This window comes from Cimex lectularius, unplaced genomic scaffold (genome assembly GCF_000648675.2).
Source record: "Cimex lectularius strain Harlan isolate CLEC.00 unplaced genomic scaffold, Clec_2.1 scaffold97, whole genome shotgun sequence".
Lineage (NCBI taxonomy): Eukaryota > Metazoa > Arthropoda > Insecta > Hemiptera > Cimicidae > Cimex > Cimex lectularius.
In genome coordinates, this window is record NW_019392672.1 from 1,391,872 (window position 1) to 1,419,273 (window position 27,402).

Sequence of the window (27,402 nt, forward strand, 5' to 3'; positions counted from 1 at the left end):
TGTATACAAGAAAATTTTTAAAAGGATTTATTTTATAGTTTTTAACAAAATCTGCAATAATTATGCACATAATACTAATGGTAGTAGCTTGGTCATCTGTGATCATCTTGTCCGTCTCTTTTTCTCTGATTTTGTCTGTCAATTAAAATGTCTAATTGCATCAGCCCAAACAAGTTAGTGATAGACATACAGTACAGGTGATCAAACATAATCAGCACAACGTTTATTTCTATGATCCTCAATTGCTCGATTAAAAATGTGCTTCCTGTTTGCTTTAATCTATGTATCTCTTTGTTTAAACCAAAACAGTAATATTTTTCAGGTCATAACAACTTGTCTTTAAAATTGGCGATTTGTTAGTTGCCCATTTGAAAGCGAATTTAATGAACTATTTTCATTAATAATTTATTTTGCAAATTGACGGCATTTTTCAATCTATTCCATATCATTTTATGACAGGAAATACTTCCTTTTTTAAGAAAAAGTAAAATAATTCATATCGTACACAAGGGTTTAACGTCCAACTAGCCGCTGTGTATATCGGGCAAGGGGTGAAAAGTCGAACCAAAAATACTTTTATTACTCTCAATTAAGAAGCCTTGGGCCACACTGGAATTCGAACCTAGGACTGCTAGAGTGGCAAATAAAAGTCCTAAGCTCTAACCACTTGACTACTGTGATCCACTAATATATAATTATAATAAAATTATTTTAATAAATACATACTTTTATTAAGATCTTTCTCATAATCCAAAATTATTATTATTTTTATTTTATATGATATTAAACAATCATGTGGTGAAGTTAAATTTTATTACTAAAACGTAATTTATAATATATTGAAGTAAATCATTAAAAAAAATATTTTATTAAATAACTTTTATATAGTAATGAAAGAAAATAATTTTAAGATATTTTGAAAGGTTTTGTTAATTTTCTTGATAGGCAAATTTAATGAGATTGATGTAGTTTAATATGCTTTCTTAATTATGTTACAATCAGCATATTTAGTAAGTTGTGTGTTAAGCATATCCTATGAGATCTTATCTTGAACTGTCATTCCATGTAGACAAGGAATATATAATCTCTTTAACATTATTTATATTTAAGTGGTATACAACTTGTAAACAAAACTTATCCAACTCATAATAACACTCAGTAGAAAAATAAAACTAATTTTTACTAATAAATAAATTAATTAATAGTATCTAAATTAATGTACAAATCGAGAAGAATTAAAAATGCGATAACAGTCTGCCTTAAGACAATATGGTTGTTAACGCTAAACCTGACATCAGTGCCTCGGTGAATTAAATTGTTCAATTTTGTTTCTTACATATATTCGGTTCATATATACGCATAAAAATGCAGTGGCAACTAAGAAACCAATTAAAGCGGCAATAAATAAGGAAAACAGTTCAGCTTCAGCCTTCTGAAGAGATAGGACGTGAAGAATTAATTTTTCTTCTGCTGACGTAGCACCATCAGATGAAACAGACTTCATACCAAAGTGGTATACCACGCCATCTTCAAGATATCCAACTGGGAAAAAATCTGTTATTGATTTTAACATTATTTTATAAGGTAGACATACTTAATAGACTGGTCTCTTTAGTGATATATTGGGAGTTTGGGAAAGAATCATCATTACTCATTTTCACAACTTCATAGTGATCCAAGTTCTGCAACCCGTCTAAAGGTGGTTCCCAAACCAAAGTGTAGCCATCAAGCCCCATTGTCACCATCACATTTCTTGGAGGTCCAATTATTTCATGGCCACCTATAATAATTACAAATTGAGAAAATAATAATAAATTTAATTTCAAATTTTTCATCAATCACTAATTAATCCATATAAATATACATAATGCTTTTTAATTGACAATTACATTAGAAATAATCTTGAGCAAAGAATGAGATTACTAATAATTGTATATATACAAGGAAATTATTTGAATTTTAAATTTTGTATTTCTCATTGTGAAAAATTATCTATACTTTCGATGAATCCATTTCTTGGTTGTGTTGAGGTAACCCAACCTTGATCCCATCACATCTAAAAACTTTCACCCATAATTCGTGTGTGCTTATTGCATGAACTTAAGTTTGGTACTAAGGTGGCTGAACCCATAAAATTTATACTGGATTCAATGATGACGGTCAATAATGGTGTGACGTAGGTTTTAGAAAAACATTATCTTTATCATGCCAACATTTTGATCTTTATTGAGATCATCTTCAGGGCCTGGGATTTACAAACATTTTTTAAATTTAACGAATAAGTGGAAAAAAAATGAATTTTTACAATGCAAAAAAAAGAAGATCTGAATAAAGATCGAAACGTTGACACGATAAAGAAAATGTTTTTCTAAAACCTACGTCACACCAGACCGCATCTCACGATCTCCGAATAATCATTGACTAATGGTCACTAACTACCACACATTTCTTTTTTTTAAGTTCATTTAATTAATACATTAAATTCTATCACACATTTTAATTCATATAATTGTATTTGTAGATTAATTTTTCTGTTTTAATTATAATATTACTGGATAGTAGCAATGCTAAGTAGTCAGATAATAAGTGCTACACTTGACTATACAAAGAGCACCTACCCAAGGATGCCACCAAGGATAGGTACTATCACCACTTCTTGATTGCCATTTATGCATACTGACCCCACTATAGCAATAGAAACTCCACCGCCCTTCCACCCATGCATATTTATGTATAAAAGGTGGCTTTTGAGAGTGCCAACAAATTCCTGAGATCAAAAAATATAGCCAGATCTAAGAGGAGCCACCACATAATTCTGGAGAGAATTAAAATAAATGCTTTTTAAAAAGATAGTTTCTTCTCACAGTAAGTTGTTTTGCAACTTAGTTGCAAGTTGCAAAACCACTTACTGTGAGGAGGAACTATCTTTTTAAAAAGGATTGAACACTGCACTCACTCCATCATCCATTATTTCAGTTAAAATAAATGAGTTAGCTATTACTGTATCTAACAAAATGGGAGAAAAACTCAACTTTGATAGACCCTTCCAAGGATCATATATAAAAGAGTCTTTTGGAAGAAAGGTAGCCCCAAGTTTCAGGAAGGGGCTCTAAAATGGTACACATCAAAGATGGAACAAGGAGTAGGTGTAGGGGTAAAAGGGCCTAAATATACCTTAGCAAAGCCCCTTGGACAAATCCCAACAATTTTCCAAGTTGAGGTCTATCCAATACAACTCTGTGCCCAAGAGATAAAGAAAAATATGAAACTTACTTTAAAATTTACTTACTCTCAGACAGTCAGGTACCTAAAAAGACACGCATGAAAGTGTAGAAGAAAAAGAACAGGTTGACCAACTAGCCAAAAAACAGGTAGCCCTCTCACCTAGAGACCAGAATCGCAACTAGGTGCATCAGAGTATGTGTTTAAATTGAAACTGGAAAAATGGCTTGAGAAAGAAAAACTCAAACACTGGACAAAAGCATCAGGCAAGCAATTTATAAATCCCTCAAAAAGTTAGACAAAGGAACTCCTCTCTCAGCAGGCAGGGTTTGAGGAAAATTATAGGCCCCTATACCGGCCACTGCCCTCTTAACTATCGTCTAAAGAAGGGCAGAGCAGAGACAGAAACGGGTTGACACTGTCAGGAAGAGGCTAAGATTAGCGCATATCTTTGTAAATGTGAAGCTTTAGCCTGATTACAGTACAGCCACTTCAGTAAGACAATTCTCACAACAAAAAGGTGCACGAAAAGGCACCAAGGAAATGCTTAGTCTTATAGGAAAAAATATATGTATGTATTTTGTTTATAGTGTAATAGTATTAATTGTAATTATTTAATTTTACTATCCTATTTTCCAATATTTTTGTGCAAAGACTTATAAATATAGAATCTATAATATGAATAACTATGTATTCCATTTTTATTATTCATTTTATATATCAATATTTTAATCAAGTTTTATTTGATTAACACCTAACCGATTACTTAAAATCTAATCATTCTAATAATGACAAGTACATGAGTACATGAAAAATGACATAAGTAATTTTTATTGGAATTTGGTGAACCACATTCTTTGCCCAATAGCTAAATTAGTTAGAAATCTAGGGAAATAAAACAGAATTAATAATTACATTTTTCAATTGTTTAAATGTTTAAAATCGGGTTCGTGCAGTTTTTGTATATATACATTATTATTCATTAATTGTTAGATGTATAGCGTGACACTTTAGTTAATAGATGAAAACAAAAATGCTCCTGTATGGAGAAATTTCAAGCCTAAAGTGACATGTCATACAATAAATTACATGCATTTCAATTCATTAGTAATTTTTTAAAAAGTTTGTTGCATTTCTAAATTGTTTAAAAGCATTTACTGTAAGGTTGTTGATGGCATGGTAGAAGTCTAGTTTGGGTAGATCGACGTGTGCCTGAAACAAATTCTCATTAATTAAAACATTTAATTAGATTTAAATTCAAACTAGAAGACATACCTTTTGTGGCCATTCTAAACGGTTTACTGAACATACGCTCACCATTATGATTTTGGCTAAGCACCATGAATTCATATTCCTTGCCTGGCTTGAGAGATGTGATTTCCACATTTGTCCCGTACGATTTGACAACTTTACATTCTGTGTCATTTGTCGCTTTGACCCTAATAATATTATATTTATTTTCTAATGTATCATTTATTATTAATACACTTACCAGACACTATATTCACCCAATTCGTCTGTAGTGCCTCGATCCCAAGAAAGCATAACTGATGTATTATCGGATAAACCTGTCAAATTATGAGGACCTCTATGTTCAACAAGGAGTTCTGCATATGATGTTACAGATGATGTATCGTTTGAAACAACACACTGATAAATACCGCTGTCAGAGTCTCTAATGTTCTTTATAGTCAGGTTTCCCCCTGATATCACAGCTCTTTCTAATGCTATCATCCCATCTTTCTAAATTAATTTACTTATTTTTCAATAGTTCAATTTATATTATAAACTGTTAGTTGGTTAAACGTCTCATTCACCTTAGTCCAAGCTATATTAGGTGTCAAGTCACCATCCAAAACATCACATATCATACGGACCGTGTCACCTGGATTTCTTATATACAAATTGTATGGTGTACGTGCTAATAGAGGTGGATGTTGTACAATTACAAGTATACTTTCAGATGGCCCAGTAGTCCCTAATTCATTGGATGGCGTACAGGTGTATTCCCCAGCATGGCTGTCCTCCACCTAAAATGCAAAAATTAAAAATATCACTGGTAATATTTAGTTACTTAATAATAACTTACTTTGTCAAAAAATAAAGATCCGTTCCTCCTTGAAAATACCCCTTGTACATTGAATGGATCAAATAAAAAGCCATCCTTTTCCCATCTTACTTTTGTCAGAGTTGGATTTGCTCTATAATGACAATCTAAAGAAGCAGGCTTTCCAATAGGAAATAAAACTTCTTTAGGTGTATAAATAACTCTTGCTTTATCTGAAATTTCAGTATTTTTCTCCCCATTAACTAATACAATAATCATTCTTCTTTAAACTATACAGGGTGAATTGCTACTCGTGCTACAAACTTCTCCAGTAGATTCTTCACCCTAAAATGAACAAAAAAGTTCATATTGTCCATGGTCCGATTCTCAACCATTTCAGAGTAATTTCGCTTTTTATCGATTTTGAAAGATATCACGTCCTGGCGTCGGAAAATCGTGATATCTTTTAATCTAAACATTTCTCTGAAAATCTAATAGCACCGTTGAAATTCCCGTTAATTTTTCAATAAGAAGATGACGGTGGCAAAATGTTTGGGCTAATTTTTTGTGTTTTATTTCAGCCAGAACTACAAAAAGAGTGGAAAATTGTGTAAATCGGAAAGTGTATAAAGTAATCCAGAGTTTCTAATTTTAGTCTCAGAAGGCAGCAAATTTGAGGAAAACTACCTGATTTAATAACGCTTCCAACGCACTCGTCATTTTCTTATTTAGTGGTTGTGAGACCAAGATGTTGATGACAAAAAGAGAAAAAATGGTGGTTCAAGGATTGCTAATGTTTGAGAGTGACTTGCTACTCGTGCTACAAACTTCACCAGTAGATTCTTGACCCTAAAATGAACAAAAAAGTTCATATTGACCATGGTCCGATTCTCAACCATTTCAGAGTAATTTCGCTTTTTATCGATTTTGAAAGATATCACGTCCTGGCGTCGGAAAATCGTGATATCTTTTAATCTAAACATTTCTCTTAAAATCTATAAGCACCGTTGAAATCCCCGTTAATTTTTCAATAAGAAGATGAAGGTGGCAAAACGTTTGGGTCTTTCTTCCTTGACCTTCTAGCTGTTTGTAAACTTCTTAAGCATTACATACTAAATGGGCATTAAATTAAATTAAAAAATTTCAATGGAATTATGATTTTGATTCTCTCTAAAAATTAACGGGGATTTCAACGGTGCTTATAGATTTTAAGAGAAATGTTTAGATTAAAAGATATCACGATTTTCCGACGCCAGGACGTGATATCTTTCAAAATCGATAAAAAGCGAAATTACTCTGAAATGGTTGAGAATCGGACCATGGACAATATGAACTTTTTTGTTCATTTTAGGGTGAAGAATCTACTGGAGAAGTTTGTAGCACGAGTAGCAATTCACCCTGTATATTTATTTTAAAAAAATTGTTCACTTATAGTTAAAGAATACATTTAATGAACAAAGGTCAATTCTATCAAACGTTTTATTCCTTCTGTTCTTCAGTTTTAAATTACTACACTGAAACATTTTTTAATATAAGACAAGGGAACATTACCAGATGACTTTCATCATAGTATTAAAGGTAGTCAAATATTGTTAATTTAATTTCAGTTCCATTCTGTAATTACTAATTTTTTGAACACAAGATTTGAGATCAAAAGTTCAATACCATGGATGGGATTCTGAAAACTGTGTGTTCGGATCCCATACCATTCCCTTTAATTAGTAATTATTGGTAGTACTAAAACAATGTGTATGTTACAAAATAGTTTACACCACAGTACAAGATAGATAAATTATTTCCATACTAGAATTTCATCTCATCACACTTGCTAGACACTCGTGGAATTTAAACAAATTTATAAAAATAGAATTTCTCATTATTGCATCCTTTTAAAAATAAACTTCCTATTTACGTACTAAAATGGAAAAAAATCAATTAGCATTTTTATACTTCCCACTTTTTTAGTTAGTTCAAAGGACAACCTTCATGTTAATTGCTAGTGCACTTAGTTCAATTTCCAATTCAATGAAAACTAACAGTAACAAAGGCAAAATGTTAATTGATGTAAGTTACATTGATGTGTTAATTAAAGCACAAATTAATTGTTCTATTAAAGAGAATGAATAATCTGTTTGTTAAACAAATAGAATTTTTTTTTTTGCATGAGTGCTAAATAATTACATTTCATTACCCTTAACCAAACAAAACATTTTAACTGACAAATCCAAATTAAAATATAAATACAATTATATGCTTTGGGCTTTTTGAATTAATATTCATAATTTTTAATAATGGTATAGTGATATTATCGTGTCATGACATGACAGAAATTTAACTTTTGCTGTGAATGTTGTAATAAAATTATCCATTTTTTTAAATAATTAAATAAAAAGTGAACTCCCTATAGCAAAATGATTCTTGTTTCTGACTAAAGAGTGAAAATAATAAGGACAGGCTGCCTGGAGAAGTTTAAGCTTTAAACTTTCAGGGTCAATAAAAGGAAACAAACTGAAGAAATTTTTCTATTAGAAAAACGGCAAAAATCTGTGATTGTATGATGTGATAGACACAAACAAAAAATATATAATGTATTAATTATGAACCAAGTTCATACCAACCATTTCAAAGTGTTATTTTTACTCACAAAAAACATTGAGGTAAGCTGATGCCGATTGAGTCTCGCCATTCATAGCAACCACTTCGCATTTGTAATACCCGGGGTCTGAAGGCTGCGCATTAGAAATATTCAGAGAGCCTTCAGGTCCGACCCAGGACCTACCGATCAGTTCAGGGAAGTTGGACAGCGGCACATCATCTTTGTACCAGGTGACCCTTGCTGTCGACGTCTTTGATACACATTCCAACTTCACATCTTCACCTTCTAGAACTGTCTGGTTGATCGGTGGCACAGCCAGTAAATCGCTTCCTATAAATTATGTCATTTTAATGTGCATAGTATCCCAATTCAACAATAAATTTTATAAGTTTTTAATTGACAAAATTTTGGTCCTTTCTGTTCAATTGCTCAAAGGCTGTTTTACGTAAGCCTTTTTATTATTATTATTTTAATTTCTCATAAACTTAACTGACAACCAATATCTACAGTTAAAATAATTTGTTAACAATGAAATATGATTAATTTTAGGGAAATCACTAAACCATAAAAAATATATCTAAATGTTGCTAAATGTGTCCCACATAATAAAGAATGGTCTGCTCAATAAGAATTTTTTGTTTTTGTTTTGAGCCAAACAGCAAGATCGATCCTGGGTTTTTCAAGAAATTGTCATCTTCTATTGATTTTAGTTAGTTGTTTGATGATCTTGCATGATGGTCTGGGAGACATTGAATACAAATTGACCACCAGCATTGGGTCTACCCTCACATGTTTCGCTGTCATCACAACATGTGAGCTTTGTACCACTGTTCCTCACTGAAGGTGGTGCAAAGCTGAAAGTTGTTTAAGCGACATCAAAACTCTCATGTGTAGACAGACCCAGGTTGGTTCAATCATTTGGCCAATCCACTTTAGAAAAAAAATGGAAATTTTTTAAACTATTAAACTTTACTAAAATATGAAAAACATAATAAAACTATAAAATTGAACTAGTCAAATTTTTTTGTTTTCTATTTTAGGATGGTAAACAATTGTAAATAAATTCAGTTTAAATATTTCCAATTAAAAAAAATCCTGTGCATACTGTTGGGAAAAAACATTTTATTTATAAACAAATGCAACAAAAAAAAGTTCTCGTCCGATTCTCAACCCTCTCACAGGTATTCAACATTTGTGTTTTTTCAGCTATCTACGGTTTTCATCATAAACCTACTCGCTCTTGAACTATCCACTATCCATTTTTTTTTTGGGGGGGGACATTGAAAAGAATGTTAAATTTCGTTTAAGAAGACACCCTTTTAAAACTTTCAATTTAATTTTTGGGAAATAACACTAAATCTTTTAAAAACTAATAATTTAAAACTTTTTAAAAACTAAATTTGCAACCTCGTTGGAAACACCAAAGTAGAGCTTGGCAAATTTTATAACAACTTCTTCATTTAATATGCTTTCTAACGGTACACCCTTTTCTTTAATTACATGCAGAAATGTTACGCTAAATGGGAAAAAGAGGTGATAGTGTGAAAAATGGGGAGTGGGGTTATTCCTGTAATTCAACTTTTTATCCTGGGCAAAATTTATTTTCCAATTTTATTTTAATGAAAAAGCATAAAATGTAAAAATGAAGCAAAACACGAAATAAAGAGAAAATAAACATAGCGAACAACCAAAGTAGAAAAATTGAATAAAATTTCTACACAAAATACAGACAAAACAAAGAACAATACGGAAATTATAAAACCCAACTTTAACCTAATAAAAAGCACAAAAAAAAGAAAATATCAATGTAAAAATCAGATAAAACACATACAAAGAAAGACAATAAATGTAGTGAACAACTAAAGTAGAAATATTATGTATTTCTACATACATACATCATCAAACATTTCAAAACATCAATGATTTACTTCATTTGGGATGTGATGAAAGTAAGACCCATGTGCATTTTTACTTGTTTTATTTAAGAATCTTTTCAATAATTTAAGAAGAAAATCTTAAATAAAACGTAAAAATCACGTGGGTCTGATTAGTTCCAACACCTACCAAATGAATTAAATTTAAAAAAACTTGAAAGAAGCAAACAAAATTTGATAAACCGTCGAATATCCGCGAAGGATTGAGAATCGGAATATGAACTTTTTGTTGCATTTGAGGTGTAGAAGCACCTAAAGAACTTTCTCGTACAAGTAAGTGAATCACCCTGTTATATTGATGACAAAAAATGAGTTAATTTGCGACGGGAAAAAATAACGGCGGAAACGATATGCTAAACCAACATGACTTACAGGAATTGCGTGTAAGCTTTGATTTTATTGTGATGTACCTATAGTTTAACCGTTTCCTATCATTTTGGAGATCAAAATAACGAAGATAGACAGACCAAAATAATAAGAAACGACCAAACTCCGGTAATTTTATTGTTATGATGGAAGACCCTGAAAGACGAAATACCTCCTTAAATTTTTCTTTACTCTACCTCTAATTATCTTTTGATTGGATGTGTTTATTGTGTAAATAACGCAGGGTAAGTTAGTTTCTTTCCCGTCATTAAGTTTGGACCAACGAAATTCTATTTCAGTGTCTTAATTCTGTTTTATTTCTGGAAAATACAAAATGCTGGACGTAGTTAATCAACGGGCGTGCCAGATGTCATAGGACAAAATTTATGAGAGAGATTTTGTCATTTTTTCGAAAACTGTTCTGAAGATCAATTTAAATGTTATAAACAATTAATATACCACCTCTGAATGGATAATTCATCATTTATTTTCTTAAACGGATGAGGATTATCATCAGGATTATATTTATATATTATTACCAAATAACTACGCACGAACTTATTTTCTAATCTAATTTTCCAAAAATATGTTTGTTCTGAAAATGCATAAAGAAACAATTCGAGTATATAAGGCGTGAGTTGTACAAATTCACAGCTTGTCGGACGTAAATTAATACACAAGGTGGATTAAAAAATCATTGTGCACTTACACATAAAAATATATTATATATTTAATTTCAAATATAACAATAAAATAATACATTTAATTCAGTTTCAATGACTAATGAACACTTCGTTTGGAAAGTTGTTCAAACTAAAATACTGATTTGTTCAATTTTGTACTACAGATAAAACATTATACTTAAAATAATGTTTCGATCAAGGATTGAAGTATAATAATACATTCATTGACTTTTTCGTTTTAACCGTGGAACCTTTTTCGCTTTGCTTGTCTGTTTGTTAAGAGGCTGTCTTTGAAGTCGACTTCATCGGCCCTTTTTAAGTAAATGTCTTCTTTTTGCAGCCTAATGAGTTCCAGTTGTTCCAGAAGGAGGAGCCGGTGAAGTTCGAAGTTGGACAAATTTTTCGTCTCTTCTGCCTCATCCTCGCTGGAGCGGATTTTCTTTTTAGCACGCATTTTTTGAGACTTCTCGACCGGCGGTTGCTGCGTCGAGATCTCTGTTTCAATCTGGCCCACTCCCGAAGAGCAAGGCACTGTTAACAAGCAAAATTAACCGATTACATTCAAGCTCTTGTCGTATTTTTTTTTCTTTAAACCTGACAATCAGACTTTCATCACATGCAATTTCGGATATTTTCAAATGAAATTTTGACCGTCCTATATGAAAGATTTAACCGCCTGGCGATTGCCTTACTAGTTTATCTTTGCGGTAAACGCAATAACGTCAAGTTCTCGTTTTGTACAGAGATTATTTGGCCGATATCTGTACGGCCCAAAAGGGTTTCTGAAAAATATTTGAAGTTTGAAAAATTTTGGATTTTTTTACCAGGTAGCTACTTATTGCATTTTGAAAAGTGATTTCTTCGGACTTTAATTAACTAACTACACCGAATTTACGATCTCAAATTCAGAAAGCAAGGATTCAAAGCAACTAAAGTTAACGTCAACAATGAAAATAAATGTATATTGGTGTTCCACTGATAAAAACGACCAAGAAACGGATAGATTTTGGCAAATGTCCACAGCTACTCTGACAAAAGTGAAAAGTCTGCATTCACAATAAACATTAAATAACGTTAAACCTTAAAACATCGTTAATTGATCATTTCAAATATTGTTGCACATATAACACGAATTAACCCCGGAATCGACATTTTTTAGCATTTCAATTTTTTTTTTTTTTTTTAAATGATGGTATTGTAGCCTATGAGAAAACGGTTTTTGAATGGTGAAGGCTTTCAAAGAACTGTTCAAACGAAATGGGGACAACAACCGGAAATTGAGCCCTGTTTGTTTACATTTTGAACGTTTAGCATCATGTCTTCAACGTACTTTTGTAATGTTAACGTGAAATTAATACGTTTAAATCATTAAAGTTTATCAAGGGAATTCGTTAATGATGATTATAACGTGTTAAGAAAACTATTTATTCTATATTCTATCACTTTCTTTCTTCTACAACTATCTACGTGAAGTAATAGGCGTTTCAACATCGACTGAGATCAAAACTGTTAGGGAGAAATGTTATGACTCTATTCACTCAAATTATACGACATAAAAATCAATTATTATTACTATTGTGTTACTATTAAAATTATAATTATAATTATTTGAGTTAAGAAAAAATTTTTTCCAAAAAATCTCCACAAGTTTTATGCTACCCTTGGGTTAGAACATTAAATTTTATTATTTATTTCGGGCCTCTGCTCCCTAATAGTAAAGAATAGTAATTATCGTTTATATTATAATCACTGCATAAACAATGTTGAACAGCAATAAACACATCAAAGTTTAATAAAGCTCCTCATAAGACATGGCATTAATTGGAAACATCATTCATTTTAGTTATCAGCAGTTGACTTAAACTAACTAAATATTTTACATCTATGTTATTTGTAATTAATAATCAAACTCAACTTACCTGATCCATTGATATAACATTTATATCTATCAAACCTCTTCTCATTTCACGAAAGACAACAACGCGAGTATTTTTGCAACAAAAACAAATGTGTATAAATATGCAAGTGCGTGGTTATATTTACAAAATTAAATTTCAGACATATACATACAAAACCTACATGTGTGAATGTGTAAAACAATTATGTACAAAACCAACTGAATCATAGTTTGTGTAAGATTGGCTTGTTTTATTTAAACCTAAACTACCGTAAAACCTTTTTTCACATATTTACTTTTCAAAAATTATTTAATCCATGATGATGTAATTTTAAAAAAAAACTTTATTCAAAAAAGATTCAGCATTCTACTGGATTACAACACAGGTTTCAACATAAAAAAAAATTCGTGTTCAAGAACTTAATCCTTATATTTAAATCGAACCTGATAGTCCGGGCATGTATCTATCGTGGAAACATCCTTGCAAATCCTTTTTACAACACTGATATCATCATTAATGATGATCTAGCGAAACTCGACGAAAATAAACTCGGTCACTTCCTTTGGACTCTGATGGAATTCCAATACCTATGTCCTTTTATTTTTCTAACCTGAACTTCTTCTGGGCAAGAAACGTGGGAAAATAACAAAAAAACTTCAATATAAGAAACAAACCAAAATATGAATAATAATAAAAATGTAATGCAAACTTGATTGCAATTAAATTCACTAATTTCGTGGTCCGCTTGACCAATAAATGTAGTACAATTAATTAAGGTTTTTAGTCGAGATAAAAAAGTCAATGGCACGAGCGGGATTTGAACCCACGATCTTCGGTTAGATACGCCGCTGCTCTACCACTTGAGCTATCGTGACCTCGATCCGCTCGGACAACTTCCTATCTCAACCGCACCTTTTGAATTTTCCCTCCTTTTTGCCGTTTTTCATTTAATTTATTTTAATGAATTAAATGAAGTATACTTCATTAAAGCTCTCCGTGGCCATTTCATTTGTCGCCGAGAATCCAATCCGATTACACGACATTTGAAAAATGGCAAAAAGGAGGGAAAATTCAAAAGGTGCGGTTGCGATAGGAAGTTAATGTCCGAGCGGATCGAGGTCACGATAGGTCAAGTGGTAGAGCAGCGGCGTATCTAGCCGAAGATCGTGTGTTCGAATCCCGCTCGTGCCATTGAGTTTTTTATCTCAACTAAAAACCTTATTTACTTGATTGCAATGTTTGGGGATCGATCGAACATTCCAACTTCCGATGCTTTCAATCCACCCCTCAAAAAAAATTCTAATGATCCTAATGCACAAAGACCCTCCATACCATTTGTCCTTGGCATAATCCTCTAAAGTCTATACCAATGTAATTCACCCAACGCGATAATCCTGTAAAGATGAAAGTGGCCTTGAGCTTTTTCTAAAATAGTGAATAGGTACAACCTGAAGTACTGTTTCGCTGGACATCTCCCGTAAGTGATTCTATGATTAATTAACTACTTTAAAGAGATTTTCTAGTACACTTGAATTAACTATTAACATAACTCTGTATTAAACCCCTCTATGGCATAAGAACCCACTCTTTTAATAAGTACCTCAGACAGAAGGATAAAAAGAAAATGAGGGAGCAATGTAATTCCCTCATTGGACACAAACAATCCAAGAATCTCCTAAAGTTTGGAAGAAAAGAAGTAACAGAATGTATCAAGGGAAGCAGGAAAAACACTGCGCATCTTAACAGGACACTGCAAACTAAATGGACATTTAAAGAAGGTTGGTATAACCCAAGATGGAACAAGCAGAATCTGCAAAGAAGCAGAGGAGACATCAACACACCTATTAACAAACCATGGTGCTACACTTGCCCGCAGGAGGAAGTGTTTTGGGACATACAATGTGACTATAGAAGAAATAAAACCACTGAAACCGGGCCTACTAATCAAGTTCCTTGGTGACTCACCGGTGTGCTATAGGCACAGAGCGGGGGATACAATTAAAGGGTGCAGTATATTACACCCGACTAATACTACATACATGTTCTAACTCTATTTTAATTAATTATTTAGGGTCGGCCTATAACGTTGTTTGAAAAGATCGAAAAGAGGTCCACAAATCATTATAGTTTCGTCAAGCTTCCAACGTACATTACGCCATTATCAGGGCTGAGTAAGTTACAAATTGTTCCTTGTATTTGTAGTGTACTCTTATTATTTTACGGAAAAAGAACAATAAATAAATGAGTCTTTACAATTTTACTTTGTCGAAACATTGGCAGTTTCAACGTAAAAGAGTTTTGTACTTTTTTTCACTGTCGCGTAAGTTGATCGCAGTTGTATAAAGTATGAAAGACTTACCGTGGACGGCGAGGTGAAACCAAGTGCCGTTGTCTCTGGTGGAAGGTGTCCTGTTGGGAAAGCTGATCCTGCACTCGTACCAGCCGTGGTCGGTTTTTCGGATTGCAGTCAGATTCACCTTGGCTTTTCCATCTGCGATCGTGACAACGATCCGGCCTTTGTAGCCCTCTTTCTCTGAGGTCATGACACCGTCTTGGATCGTAAATACTCGTTCTCCCTATCAAATCGTTTTAACAGTTAAAACCATAAATTTATTTTAAACGGTGAATAGAGAGTCTAATATCTAAAATGTTAGTTTCCTTATATGCAACTTTGTATTTACAATAAATATAAATAATTTATCACAGGCGAAACGCCGGACCGAGTTAGACATACATCAAACGACAATATTCGGACCAGAATAAATAATAAACCATCAAAATGCAGGCAAATATTGTACACAGACATCGCAGAAGCATCTTTTATGTTTTATTTGTCATAAACAACAAAGTATCCTTAAGAAGAAGGTTTAACAATGTTTGTGTTGTTGTCAAAGTTTTTAGAGTTCAAATTTGTAACTCTTTACGTTTTAAAACTGTTTCCTGAGCTTTCCTCCAGTTTGATTTTTATGGTGTGAACTACTTATGATATCAGATTTCAAAAGTACATTCCATCAGGTTTGACATTATAACAGGGTAGTTACTAAATTAGTTAATAATAAATTGTATAAGTATAAATTCAATAGAACACTAAATATAGTGAGTGATGTTTAGTGACCATTACTTGATGATTATTTGGAGGTCGTGAGATGCGGTCTGGTGGGACGTAGGTTTTAGAAAAATATTTTTTTTATCGTGCCAACTTTTCGATCTTTATTGAGATCATCTTCAGGGACTAGAATTTATATACATTGTTTAAACTTTACAAATACATGTAGGATGTGAAAAAAATTAATTTATACAATGCTAGAAGATTTTAGATTAAAAAAATGAATTTATACAATGCCAGAAAATTTTAGAATCAAGCGAAGTATTTGTACTCAATCAAAGTGTTTGTTTTTCGTGTAGATGTGTCATTCTTGTCTGTCGTGTTGAGAGTTGAGAGTTGAAACAACTACTTTGATTGAATCTAAACTTTTCAAGCATTATATAAATACTTTTTATAATCTAAAATTTTATAGCATTGTATAAATTCATTTTTTCTTTTTTTTCCATCTAAAATTTTCAAGCATTGTATAAAAACTTTTTTTAATCTAAAATTTTGTAGCATTGTATAAATTCATTTTTTTCTTCTTTTTTTCATCTAAAATTTTCAAGCATTGTATAAATACTTTTTTTAATCTAAAATTTTATAGCATTGTATAAATTCATTTTTTCTTCTTTTTTTCATCTAAAATTTTCAAGCATTGTATAAAAACTTTTTTTAATCTAAAATTTTGTAGCATTGTATAAATTCATTTTTTTCTTCTTTTTTTCATCTAAAATTTTCAAGCATTGTATAAATACTTTTTTTAATCTAAAATTTTATAGCATTGTATAAATTCATTTTTTCTTCTTTTTTTCATCTAAAATTTTCAAGCATTGTATNAATACCTTCAAATGTCATAAGCTCCCAAACGACCATGAAGTCATTTTTACCACAGATTTCCGTCCAACAATAACCGTATCATTGCTTTCTAATTAAATTATAGATGTACCACTAGTTTTACACTGGTTCCACAAAAAATATTTTAAAAAATCACAGATTACATACTTTAGTGGAATGGTGTACCTAAACAATTCAAATCCTAACGATGTATTTATCGACAAGGTTTTCTCATCGTTACTGGATCGATTCGTCTACATACTGTTTTTAACAATTGTAGAAAAGCGTATGAACCAAAAAGCATAAACATTATAAAATACTGGATTCCACAAATGCTCCCTGATTTTTAAAATATAAATATTTTATTTCCTATAAATTGAAAATGCAAAAAATAAATATCAAAACCACTCATTTGTGTTGTTGATGATGATGATGGTGAAAGGAGATTAGGAAGTGGGAGTTTATGTTCCCCAAATAATGCAACGTTTAGGCTCATTGTACTTTCCTAGTTCTTTAGTTCAGTCCGTAAATTTTATATTTCTTTAGTACAAGCATTATCACCGCATTATCGATAAATGGAATCATCATTATGCCAATGTTGTGTAGATATTTGTTTTTCAAATACCAGTGAACGGTATTCACTCTGTATATACTCTGGGTTTAACCCTCTACTGTTATAGTGGTTTGCCAGCCTTGGTGAGGGTTGTTTTGGCAAAATTTTACTGAGTATATCGCCCCTACAGTTTCCACTTCTCACTTTCGTCTTATTTGGGTACTTTCTGTGATGGAGGATTCTATGTTTGTTTTTGTTATCCCAATGATAGGTTCAGAGCCAATAAACACTGATAGGCAAAAAATTGTACCCATTTTCAATATAACTTGATTTGTATATATTTTATATATTAATCAAAGTTTCAAGTTTTTTAACGGTTAGCCCATTCTTCACGAAGAGTCCTTTCAAGATCGTGGAGTGTGTGAGGAAGTGATGGATGTGCTCTTATTCGTCTTTTGAGGTTATCCCATAAATGTTGGACGGGTTCAAATCTGGAGAACGGGCTGGCCAGGCTATGACCCTGATGTTATGCTGTTGAAGGTTCATCCATTAGAACAGGATTGTCGCTGATTTTATCGAGGATAGGCAATAACGCACATAGCGAGTGGCTGTCAAATACTCTCCACGAACAACAACCAATTCTGTGCGTCTCTCCATTGAAATTCCCGCCCAAAACATCAGTGAGCTAAGTTGAAAAGGTAGACTCAGGGAAAAATTACACGCTTCATCCCTTTTCGCCTTCTTCACACTCATCACATCTACTCTCATCTGTAAAATGCACAGCAGACCAATCGTCTAAAGACCAATGGCTGTGCTCTCGAGCAAATGGGTGTCGTCCAGCTCTGTGTGTTCTGGTCAATTCTGATCCTCTTATGGAGTGAAAAACCATCAGTTAATACTGATTTAATCTTCTTCGAGCGGTGCGTTCAGAAATTTGGACACCTCTAACTTCCTGAAGTTGATGAATCGCTTGAACAACAGTAAGGTGCCGGTTTCGCAAAATTCTCAAAGTAAAAATCCTTCATCCTGTGGTTCTGTAACCCTAGGACGATCAGAACCGGACATTCTTTGGTAGGACCCAGTTTCTCGAAATGGAATGTCCGTCGTCGATAAGTGCCACATCTCGCGCAACATCCTCAGCACTAAGTGGCATTTTGAAGTTTAAAAATTTAAATTAAGAAAACAAAGATGACAACTAATCAGTTTATTGCTTCAGAATTCAAATGAGACTGAATAATCATTTTAAATTCCGTAAAAAGAAAACAGTGAAAAATCCTTTATCCTAGTTTTGGATTAAGGATTAAGTGTGATTACCTCTAATTGATATTCCGAATTTAAAATATAGCATAAACAAATATTTTTGGTAAAAACAATGAGACAAATTAAGGGCAGAATTTTCTTTTATCGAGAAAATGGAAAAGAATCAATTGGGTGGATCTTTTGCCTGTCAGTGTATATTCTTGCAGATCCTCCTCTGACCAGTGTGTCTGCTCTTTCTTTATCCAAAACACTTTGGGTCCTGGAACCAAATATATTATTAGGTTGTTGTGTTTCCCCAGGTTTTGGAAATTTTGGATACATTCACTGACACGAATCAATTGTGCGTGACAATGGAGTATTGTCAAATTGACATTAAATTTATTATAAACGAACATAAAAACTTTGATTATACACGTGGAAAACGATATGAGTTAACTGTTTTGAAATAAATAAACTTTTAACAATTTCTATAAATTGTATATTAAAAATCAGCAACATATAATGTGATTTTTACTGACTTGTTCTTAACTAGTCCGTGGAGCTTGTCTGTAAGCGATTAAACGACTTTCAAGATTGTTTATCTGACGGAAGCGAGTCAATTACCCTTTTCCTAGGCAATTACTTCCTAATGTTTCTCAAATAATAAATCTGGATTGTCGTTTGTCCTTTCTCAAAGTTTCCGGTCGAACGGATTGAACTTTTCGATTTAGGTGGTTGACAGGTCAATTTAAGTGTTGGAGTACAGAAGAAGATATACGGTTGGAGCGTCCAACGTCCCAATTTAAGTTCTACGTAAAATTCTAAAGTTTTAAGACTAAAAGAACAACATTCACAAAAAAGCTTGCTATAAAACTAATATGATTTCAATGGTTTTAACATAAACGAGTTTCTGCACACTGTTGAATCTTACTTCTCGTTTAAAACTGTTCGCCCCTTGACAAGAGTAAAGAATAAAACAATTGGGGCAGTCGGGCGAAGGTCGTTGGGGGACGCACGATCCTAATGATCAGCATAAAAGTTCCCCTTACTCAGCTGATGGTCCTGAATGACCCATTGCTCTTATTTTGGATCGTCGATACCTCTTTGAATTGCACGGTTCTTCATAACGAATAAATATTGAATTTTGTGACTTTCATCTCGACAAAAAAATTGTCCCACGGCTAGTTTTAAATTGGTGAAATATGTGTGGTAATTAGTGACCTTTAGTGTATGATTATTCGGAAATCGTGAGATGGGGTCTGGTGTGACGTAGGTTTCAGAAAAACATTTTCTTTATCGTGCAACGTTTCGATCTTTATTGAAATCATCTTCAGGGCTCAAAGTGTTTGTTTTCTGCGTAATTGTGCCGTTCTTGCGTGTCATGTTGAGAGTGCCCCATTTATATACAAATTTAAACATTACAAATACATGTAGGATGTGAAAAAAATGAATTTATACAATGCCAGAAAATTTTAGATCAAGCAAAGTATTTGTACTCAAAGTGTTTGTTTTCCGTGTACATGTGTCATTCTTGTCTCAACTCTCAACACGACAGGCAAGAATGACACATCTACACAAAAAAAAACACTTTTAATGAGTACAACTACTTTGATTGAATCTAAAATTTTCAAGCATTGTATAAATACTTTTTTAATCTAAAATTTTGTAGCATTGTATAAATTCATTTTTTTCATATCCTACATGTATTTGTAAAATTTAAACAATGTTTATAAATCCCAGGCCCTGAAGATGATCTCAATAAAGATCGAAACGTTGGTACGATAAAGAAAATGTTTTTCTGAAAACTACGTCACACCAGACCGCATCTCACGATTTCCGAATAATCATTGGGGAAATATTTTAAATTATTATGTAAAGTACGGTTGAGTTGAAAAATTTAATGTCACGAGAGGGACTGGAACCCACGACCTCCGGATCGCTACCAGGGAGACTCAACCATACTTTGCAAATAATTTTAAATATTTCCAATTTAAAACAAGTCTTTTACTTTGATTAATAGGACCAACTATTGAAATTGTGAAATATTTTGAGAATCCTTTTTTTATCGAAATTTCGATCAATAATTCTATAACCCTAATTTTGTTCTTCGCACAAAGATAACGAGGCCCTTATTTACTATTTTATACATGAACATTCTATAAAATAATTACATTTTTCCAAATACTTTTAATATTAAATTCAAGTACTAATTTTGTTGTGATTCCTTTTCAGTCTTAAAAGGAGTACAGGAAAAATCGGTATGGTCTGGTTGAAATAACAAATTCAGTTGGTGTCTGCCAAGCTTTCGACCTTTTAAGGTCATCATCAGGCCAAAACAATCCGTCTACAAAGTACAATACAATTTACAATTATTATATACAATAAATACAATTTACACGGTGTCACTTAGATGGCCCGGCTGAATTTCTCTAGAATAGATAAGACTGGGAAGGTGTTGGGTTTTTCAAAGAAGAAGACTAAAGATGTCCTCAGAAAATACAATTTTAAACCATCTTATCTTGTCCAGGGACTCCGGGAGAGTGATGTTGATCCCTTTCAGAGATGTCGATTGGGGATACAGAAAAAATATCCTCCCGTACATCCTGTAGATTGATGAATCCAAAAATGGTGTTCTCAATCGGTGGAATTTTCGAAAAATGGGCATAAGAAAACCACGAATCCATTTCTTCCAGTTGTTCTCCTTCTATGCAGTAATTAATTATATTATTCACTGATCAATTTAAAATCTGATTGCGCCATCGTTTTCAATGTAAAATAGCCTTTAAAACAGTGGGTAAAAAGTATAAGTTTTCATTTAAAATTTCAAAGTTATATTGTAATATTTACTAAAAGGGATAAACATTTAAAACTAGACTAAAATATATTAAATATATATTTCTGGTTGTTCGATATCGTTATCTGTTCGAGTGAAATTCAGCCTAGTCGTCTAAAAACAGCACCCTGAATGCTACAAATTATGTCAATTTGTAGACATCTTTGTTTTGTCTTGATGATAAGTCGCAAGCTTGGAAGATAACAATTGAATTTGTTATTTCATCCAGACCATAACGAGATCCGGTTTATTCGTGAATAAAACATTGATCGATACACCTAGCACTTTAAACAAAAAATCTTGAGAGGAATTGTTAGGCAGTTTTAGTGTCTAATATTAAAATTTTATCTTTTTCTTACGAGATCTCGTACTTTTATGACATACATATGCAAAATTCATATATTGTATATATTAAAGTAAAATTACATTGAAATCATTATTACCACTAATAGTAGTGAAATAATGTAGTTTTGAACATGTAAATATTTTAGATTTTTGGTGTTTAAAACATTGTTTATTTGATAGGGTCTAATAATAAATAATTATTATTAAAAAAAGGCCAATGTCATCAATTTAAACTAAGTACATAAACACAAATCAAACAGTTTTCAAATCAGATCAACGAGGATAGGTGGACCAAATGATTCTGAAACGACCCCCCTGACCTCTTCAGAAATCAAAACAACCCAGTCAGTAGTATTGCAACTTTACTCCAAATGTTAAATTAATTGGATAAAACATGTATGCATACGATCATTATTAGAATGTCGTCAAAAATATCTTTTCAATTAAAATTTTGCTAAATTGCATTAGATAATTTTTTTCCTCACAATTAGTTTATAGATAAATATAGATAGATTTGTAATCTTGGTTTAAATTGTTTTTTGTAAAACACAATTAACTGTACAGTTTAACGAGAAAAAAACAGTTTTAGTCTTGGGTTTTTGAACGGATTTCTTTCATTTTAAACTATTGTTTTTTGTTCAATACTGAACCTAAATTTGTTGAAGTCAGGAGCGGTCAAGAATGAGGTATTTTAGAAAAACACCTTTTTCATTTTTTTGCCGACGTTTCGACCTTTATTCCCGTCATCTGCAGGGCATAAAGTGTGGTGCTTCTCTTGTGGAGTTATATTGGTTTTGTGTGAAAGTATTGTCGCACAACAATTGCACCTAAAATTGTTGGGAACCGTTGTGGTCGAGTAGTTAGGGTGTCCGACTCGTATTTGCCACGTTAGCAGACCTGGGTTCGAATCTCGGCATAACCTATGGATTTTTAAGTGCAAACAATAGAGAAAGTATTGTTAAGTGATTTGTCACATGGTTCGCGACACCCACGGCGTGATGTCAAGCCCTCCTGTAAGACAGGAATTACTTTACTTCACCTATTGTTCTTTAGACTTTACTTTTCCCTTATGAGCTAGCATAATATTTGATTATAAGAAAATATGTACGACCGAATTCATTTTGCGCGATCCAGCGCTCTTCTGATAACTGTCTTTTACTTTCTTTTCCCAAGATTCTTAAAGAGACAAATACAAACGGACGTTGTATACTAGTTTCCTCAATTGAGGCATGTGGTTTTTTGTATCTTCCTGTCTGGAATTACCATCATCCATGGGCCGACAAGAACAATTAACTCCAATTCCCAGAGTTTGAAAAATCTCCTTTGATGAGACACCGGTACCGGCTTTTTAACCCCAATTCTCAGCTGAGGGTTATAAGTGTAGAAATTTAAACGAGATGTAATGGCCAATTTCAAAAATATTTGTCATGTGTTTTCAAAAAACTAAATGTTTCATCAAAGAATAAAAATTAAACAACGGATTTCACATTATTTGAATACAATATCAATATTTCTTGTAAAAAAATTTATTATTTATATTTACTATTTATCTTTTATTAATTTATTTATTGTTCGTCACAGACTAGATCATTATTTAAAGACAATTGTGTTTTAGAATAAATCTCATAAATGAAGAACAGTTAGTCATGGAAGTAAATCAATTTTAACCAAAACTATGGAACTTTCTTGACGAGAAATTAGCATATATTGCTAACGTGCAAGCGTGAATGTGTCTTAAGACATGTGCTACGACAAAGTAAGAATAAAACAACGGTCCAGCACATATTCAATTGTATAAGGCAATATTTTGAAATAGTGTCCTGTGCGTAATTTTGGGACCCGGAGGAGGGCACAAATCGCACAGATGTTCGGGTACCTCTGGTCTATAGGGATTTTGTGTTTGTTTCGTATTTATCTTAATTTACTGGAATGAATATAGTTCATTAACGTGAAAGTAAAAAAATACGAGATCTGGGGTGAGTGTAAGACGTCTATTGAGTACAAGTTAGTAGAGAGAAGGAGTTGAACCCCGCTTAGAGGAATCTCAAGTACTCAGTGTACAAATAACACCGGAGTCGATACCAATAGGGGGACTCAATATTACAATCAAAACGCAGCACAAGTTTTTAGGTTTGCTCATAGACAGTAAACTTCTATGGACACCTCATATTAATCACATAGTCGGAAAATGCGAGGAAGCGCTCAACTTCTTAAGATGCATAGCCAAAATTAATTATGGGGCCACCCTAAAACATGTTTAACATTATACAAGGCACTAGTCCAATCCAACCTCCACTACGGTAGTATATTTTTCTCTAATTCCGCCAAAACACACATGAAAAAACTAGATAGAGTACAATACAGAGCGATCCGTATCACATTGGGCGCAATGAACTCAACACATACATCAGTTTTCCTGGTGGAAGCCGGTACACCTCCCCTCGATATTCGAAGAGACTAACTTACCTGCAACTTCATGCTAACACGAATGTCAAGCTCCAGTGATATTACAAGCCAGTCATTGGAACCTGCCCTAGAACACATTTTACCAATCTCGACTCAACGAACAAGACTGATTCCAAAATATATAGAGTGGTTCTTCAAAGTAAAACAATTGACCTTGGGCCGAGGCTTTCAGGTCCCAAGGAAAATAGGTAAGCTTGAGAATGAAACAAAGGTCCTAAATGTTAGCATATTTGCGGAGGACTCTTTAGATTACCCAGAAAGTAAAACACGTGGTAATGGGCGGTCTTAATTCGTACGTCACAGCGATTTCTAGATGTAATAAGTTGTTAGTAATTCATTTTACATTAATACAAAATTTGTTACCCTTTTTTTAACAAAAGTTGTACTTTTGCTAATTATTGGGCAAGCTAATCTTCTAGACGAATTTTTGTGATGCTTACAAAAGTAAAAGCATTGTTTGAAAAATTTCTGAACAGGGAAACTATTCCATTTTCTTAATTTGAAAAGCAATTTTACAAATAGATTTCAATGACAAATGCCTTTTTTTTAACAATAAACACATTACAAAAAAAATGGTCTGGCTATAATTTATGTATTTAAGATATATACATTATTAAAATTAAGGAATTGAAAAAAAAATGTTCAATCAATCTACACAACCTAATTTTTTTTATGCTTGTTTAAAATAAAAACAAGTGGTTTGAACATTTAAAGGTAAATTTTCAAAGGTTACAGAAACCTTTTTAGCATTTCTAGATGTCAGAAATAATACCTCTAAACTTCTGAAGCTCACTAGGCTATGCTCAATATTTACTGCTCAAAGTAGAGCATTCCGTGAAGCTTTGATGTAAAATTATTGTAATTTTATCTGATAGTCAAAGTGTACTCAGCTCCCTAAAATCAAATAAGCACCCTCGAAACCCTTTAATACAAGATATCCGCCAAGGCGCCTTATTGGCTTAGGAAAGAGGTATATTTTGCAAGGGTGAAGGGACATACAACCAGTTTAATATTAAAGTAGACGAGTTGGCAAATAGGACAAGAACTAGTGGGGAATTATTAAATACCACGACAAACGTAGATTTCATTGCCCATGTTAACAACGGTTAAAAAACCGCTGGCAACGGGAATACGACACGGCAAAAATCGCTAAGGGACGCTACTACACAGGGATCCAACCCAAAATACCTTCCAAATCGTGGTTCGCCCGGATTAACCGTCCCCTGGTTTTCTTTACCGCTATCTGCAGACTATGCTTTAGTCATAACAGGCTCCCATACCACCTATACAAAATTGGGTTGACAGATACATGTCCATGCGACAACAGGTCAGTAGCCGATGCTGACCACATATTATCGTGTCCTGTAACCTCACGATGAAGAGAGGACACGATACAAACTAGAGACCACACAGAAAGAGCCATTACCTACGAAAATCTGGACAGTGGGGATTGCTGAATGTAGAGTAAGTTAGCGTGGCATAGCATCGGGCAGATGTGCACGAGGGTAAAGTAACCTTACGGAAAATCGGAGTTTGGATTTGCGTCGGGTAGCAACGGGTAGCGTCGCACGGCGTAGCATCGGGTAAGTGTGTTCCCACTTCCCGGCTTTATACTCGTCAAAACGACCAACCTACATCTATTGGACGGGATCGTGAAGATGGCTTCTCTAAATGACATCCTGATATAACATAAATAATAAATGAGCAAACAAACTTAAAAATGAACAAAAAAAGATAAAATTAAATTTAAAAAATAAAAATCATGAAAAAATATAAGGAAAATAAGTATAACCTAACTGGAATGGCGGATGCCTACACGGCAAAGCAAAAAAAAAGTACTCTGGGGTGAGTGAATGTGGCCAGACTTCTTGTGGTGGTGCATACATGTTTATTGTATGTTTTATGTTCTGTAGTTAACAACCTGAGGTACAACGGAGGATAATTTTTTAGTTTTTATATGAAAGCAGAGAGTCAGTAGTAAATCGAGACGCTCAAATAGCTCCAGATTGAAAAATACTCGTGAAAGACCAGGAAAAGAGGTACAAACACGTAGAGGGCCGGCGATGTCTTGTTACGTATTGGGTTGTCCGGAAAATAATGCAGGATTTTAAGTTTTCATTAAAAAAAATCTATATAAAATATTCTGTTTACGTTTACAGGATTACTCATTTGTNGAAATTATTTTGATTAAAGAACATTGCTTTAAAGTAACTAGTTTCTTTTTTTTTGTTTAATACCAAAATCCTGCATTATTTTCCGGACAACCCAATATAAATACATAGCTCCGTTCTATGTGAACATGCTGAATGTCGTGTACTGTTTATGATCATTAACTTTCAATGAATGACATCAAACACAGCAAAAATGTTTGACGCACAACTACAAAGCTTTATTTGTGTTTGTGAATTTTGCACGTTGAAATATAATATTGTTCTTCTCTATGTTCCTCGGTTCGGTTACGGAAGTGTGCTTTCTTCCGTGTCCCGTTCGGCGACCGGATTCTATTCCCTGTGTTTTTATTATGCAAAGAGAAAGAACAAAGCTCGGCAGTGCATAGGGCACACCCCTCGTCCCACAACGCAATAAGGGCTTGTGAAATTCTTGCAAAGGAATCGATATTAAAAAAAACCGGCAGATTTGTACGACCGAGACCGATTGGCGATTTCTTCTTAAGCTACGCACTCGTAGCCAGGAAGACGGAGATGACACAGTGATTTATTTAATAGCGAGTATTAGGTGCTGAAAAGTGACAGATTAAAGTGGTTAGGATTGAGGCTGAATTGTTATGCAGTGGAAGAGAATAGAGTGAAGACTGTCCACCCACTCACAATTCAGAGCAATTTGTTACAACTCCGTCCTTCCTGCACAAAAAGTCGTTTTTCCCCTCAAAAAAGGCAAAAAGTGCACGCATAATGTTACATACTCTTAAGGCTCTTTAAAATCCTCCTTTCTAACAACAAACTTATTTACATCGAAAATATTTTTAAGTAAAAACCTCTTTGATCCAACTGAGGGTGTAAGGTACTACGATATCACGAGGGAAGTTCATCGAACAGGAAAACATCACTGATTTTCCGACGGGTGCGGTCAGGAAAGTAGGCTTTTTTTCTTCTTCGTGCATCCAGGAACATCCTAGAAAGAAATTTTTAAAACTTATTATCGCCACTCCCTCATCCGATTCGGAGCGAGTTCACTTACTCGCATAGACGACGATGTTCAGAAGGGCGAAGAGGACGCAGCGCATGATGATGATGACCGTACTAGATGCTGCTGTAAACTGTCTCACAGCACTCTTCAT

The 27,402-nt window shown here is 33.2% G+C and overlaps 1 protein-coding gene across 1 annotated transcript; it reads right to left on the reverse strand.

The window, feature by feature from the left end:
- Nucleotides 1-887: 887 nt before the first annotated feature.
- Nucleotides 888-27,402, reverse strand: LOC106667126 (protein borderless). Its single transcript, XM_014394846.2, has 11 exons — nt 27,303-27,402; nt 27,100-27,236; nt 15,106-15,322; nt 7,914-8,195; nt 5,312-5,502; nt 5,040-5,252; nt 4,715-4,965; nt 4,498-4,661; nt 4,381-4,434; nt 1,595-1,780; nt 888-1,542 (listed from the first exon to the last, which is right to left on the reverse strand). The coding sequence occupies exons 1-11, from the start codon at nt 27,400-27,402 to the stop codon at nt 1,295-1,297; spliced, it is 2,043 nt and encodes a 680-aa protein (XP_014250332.2). The 3' UTR covers nt 888-1,294.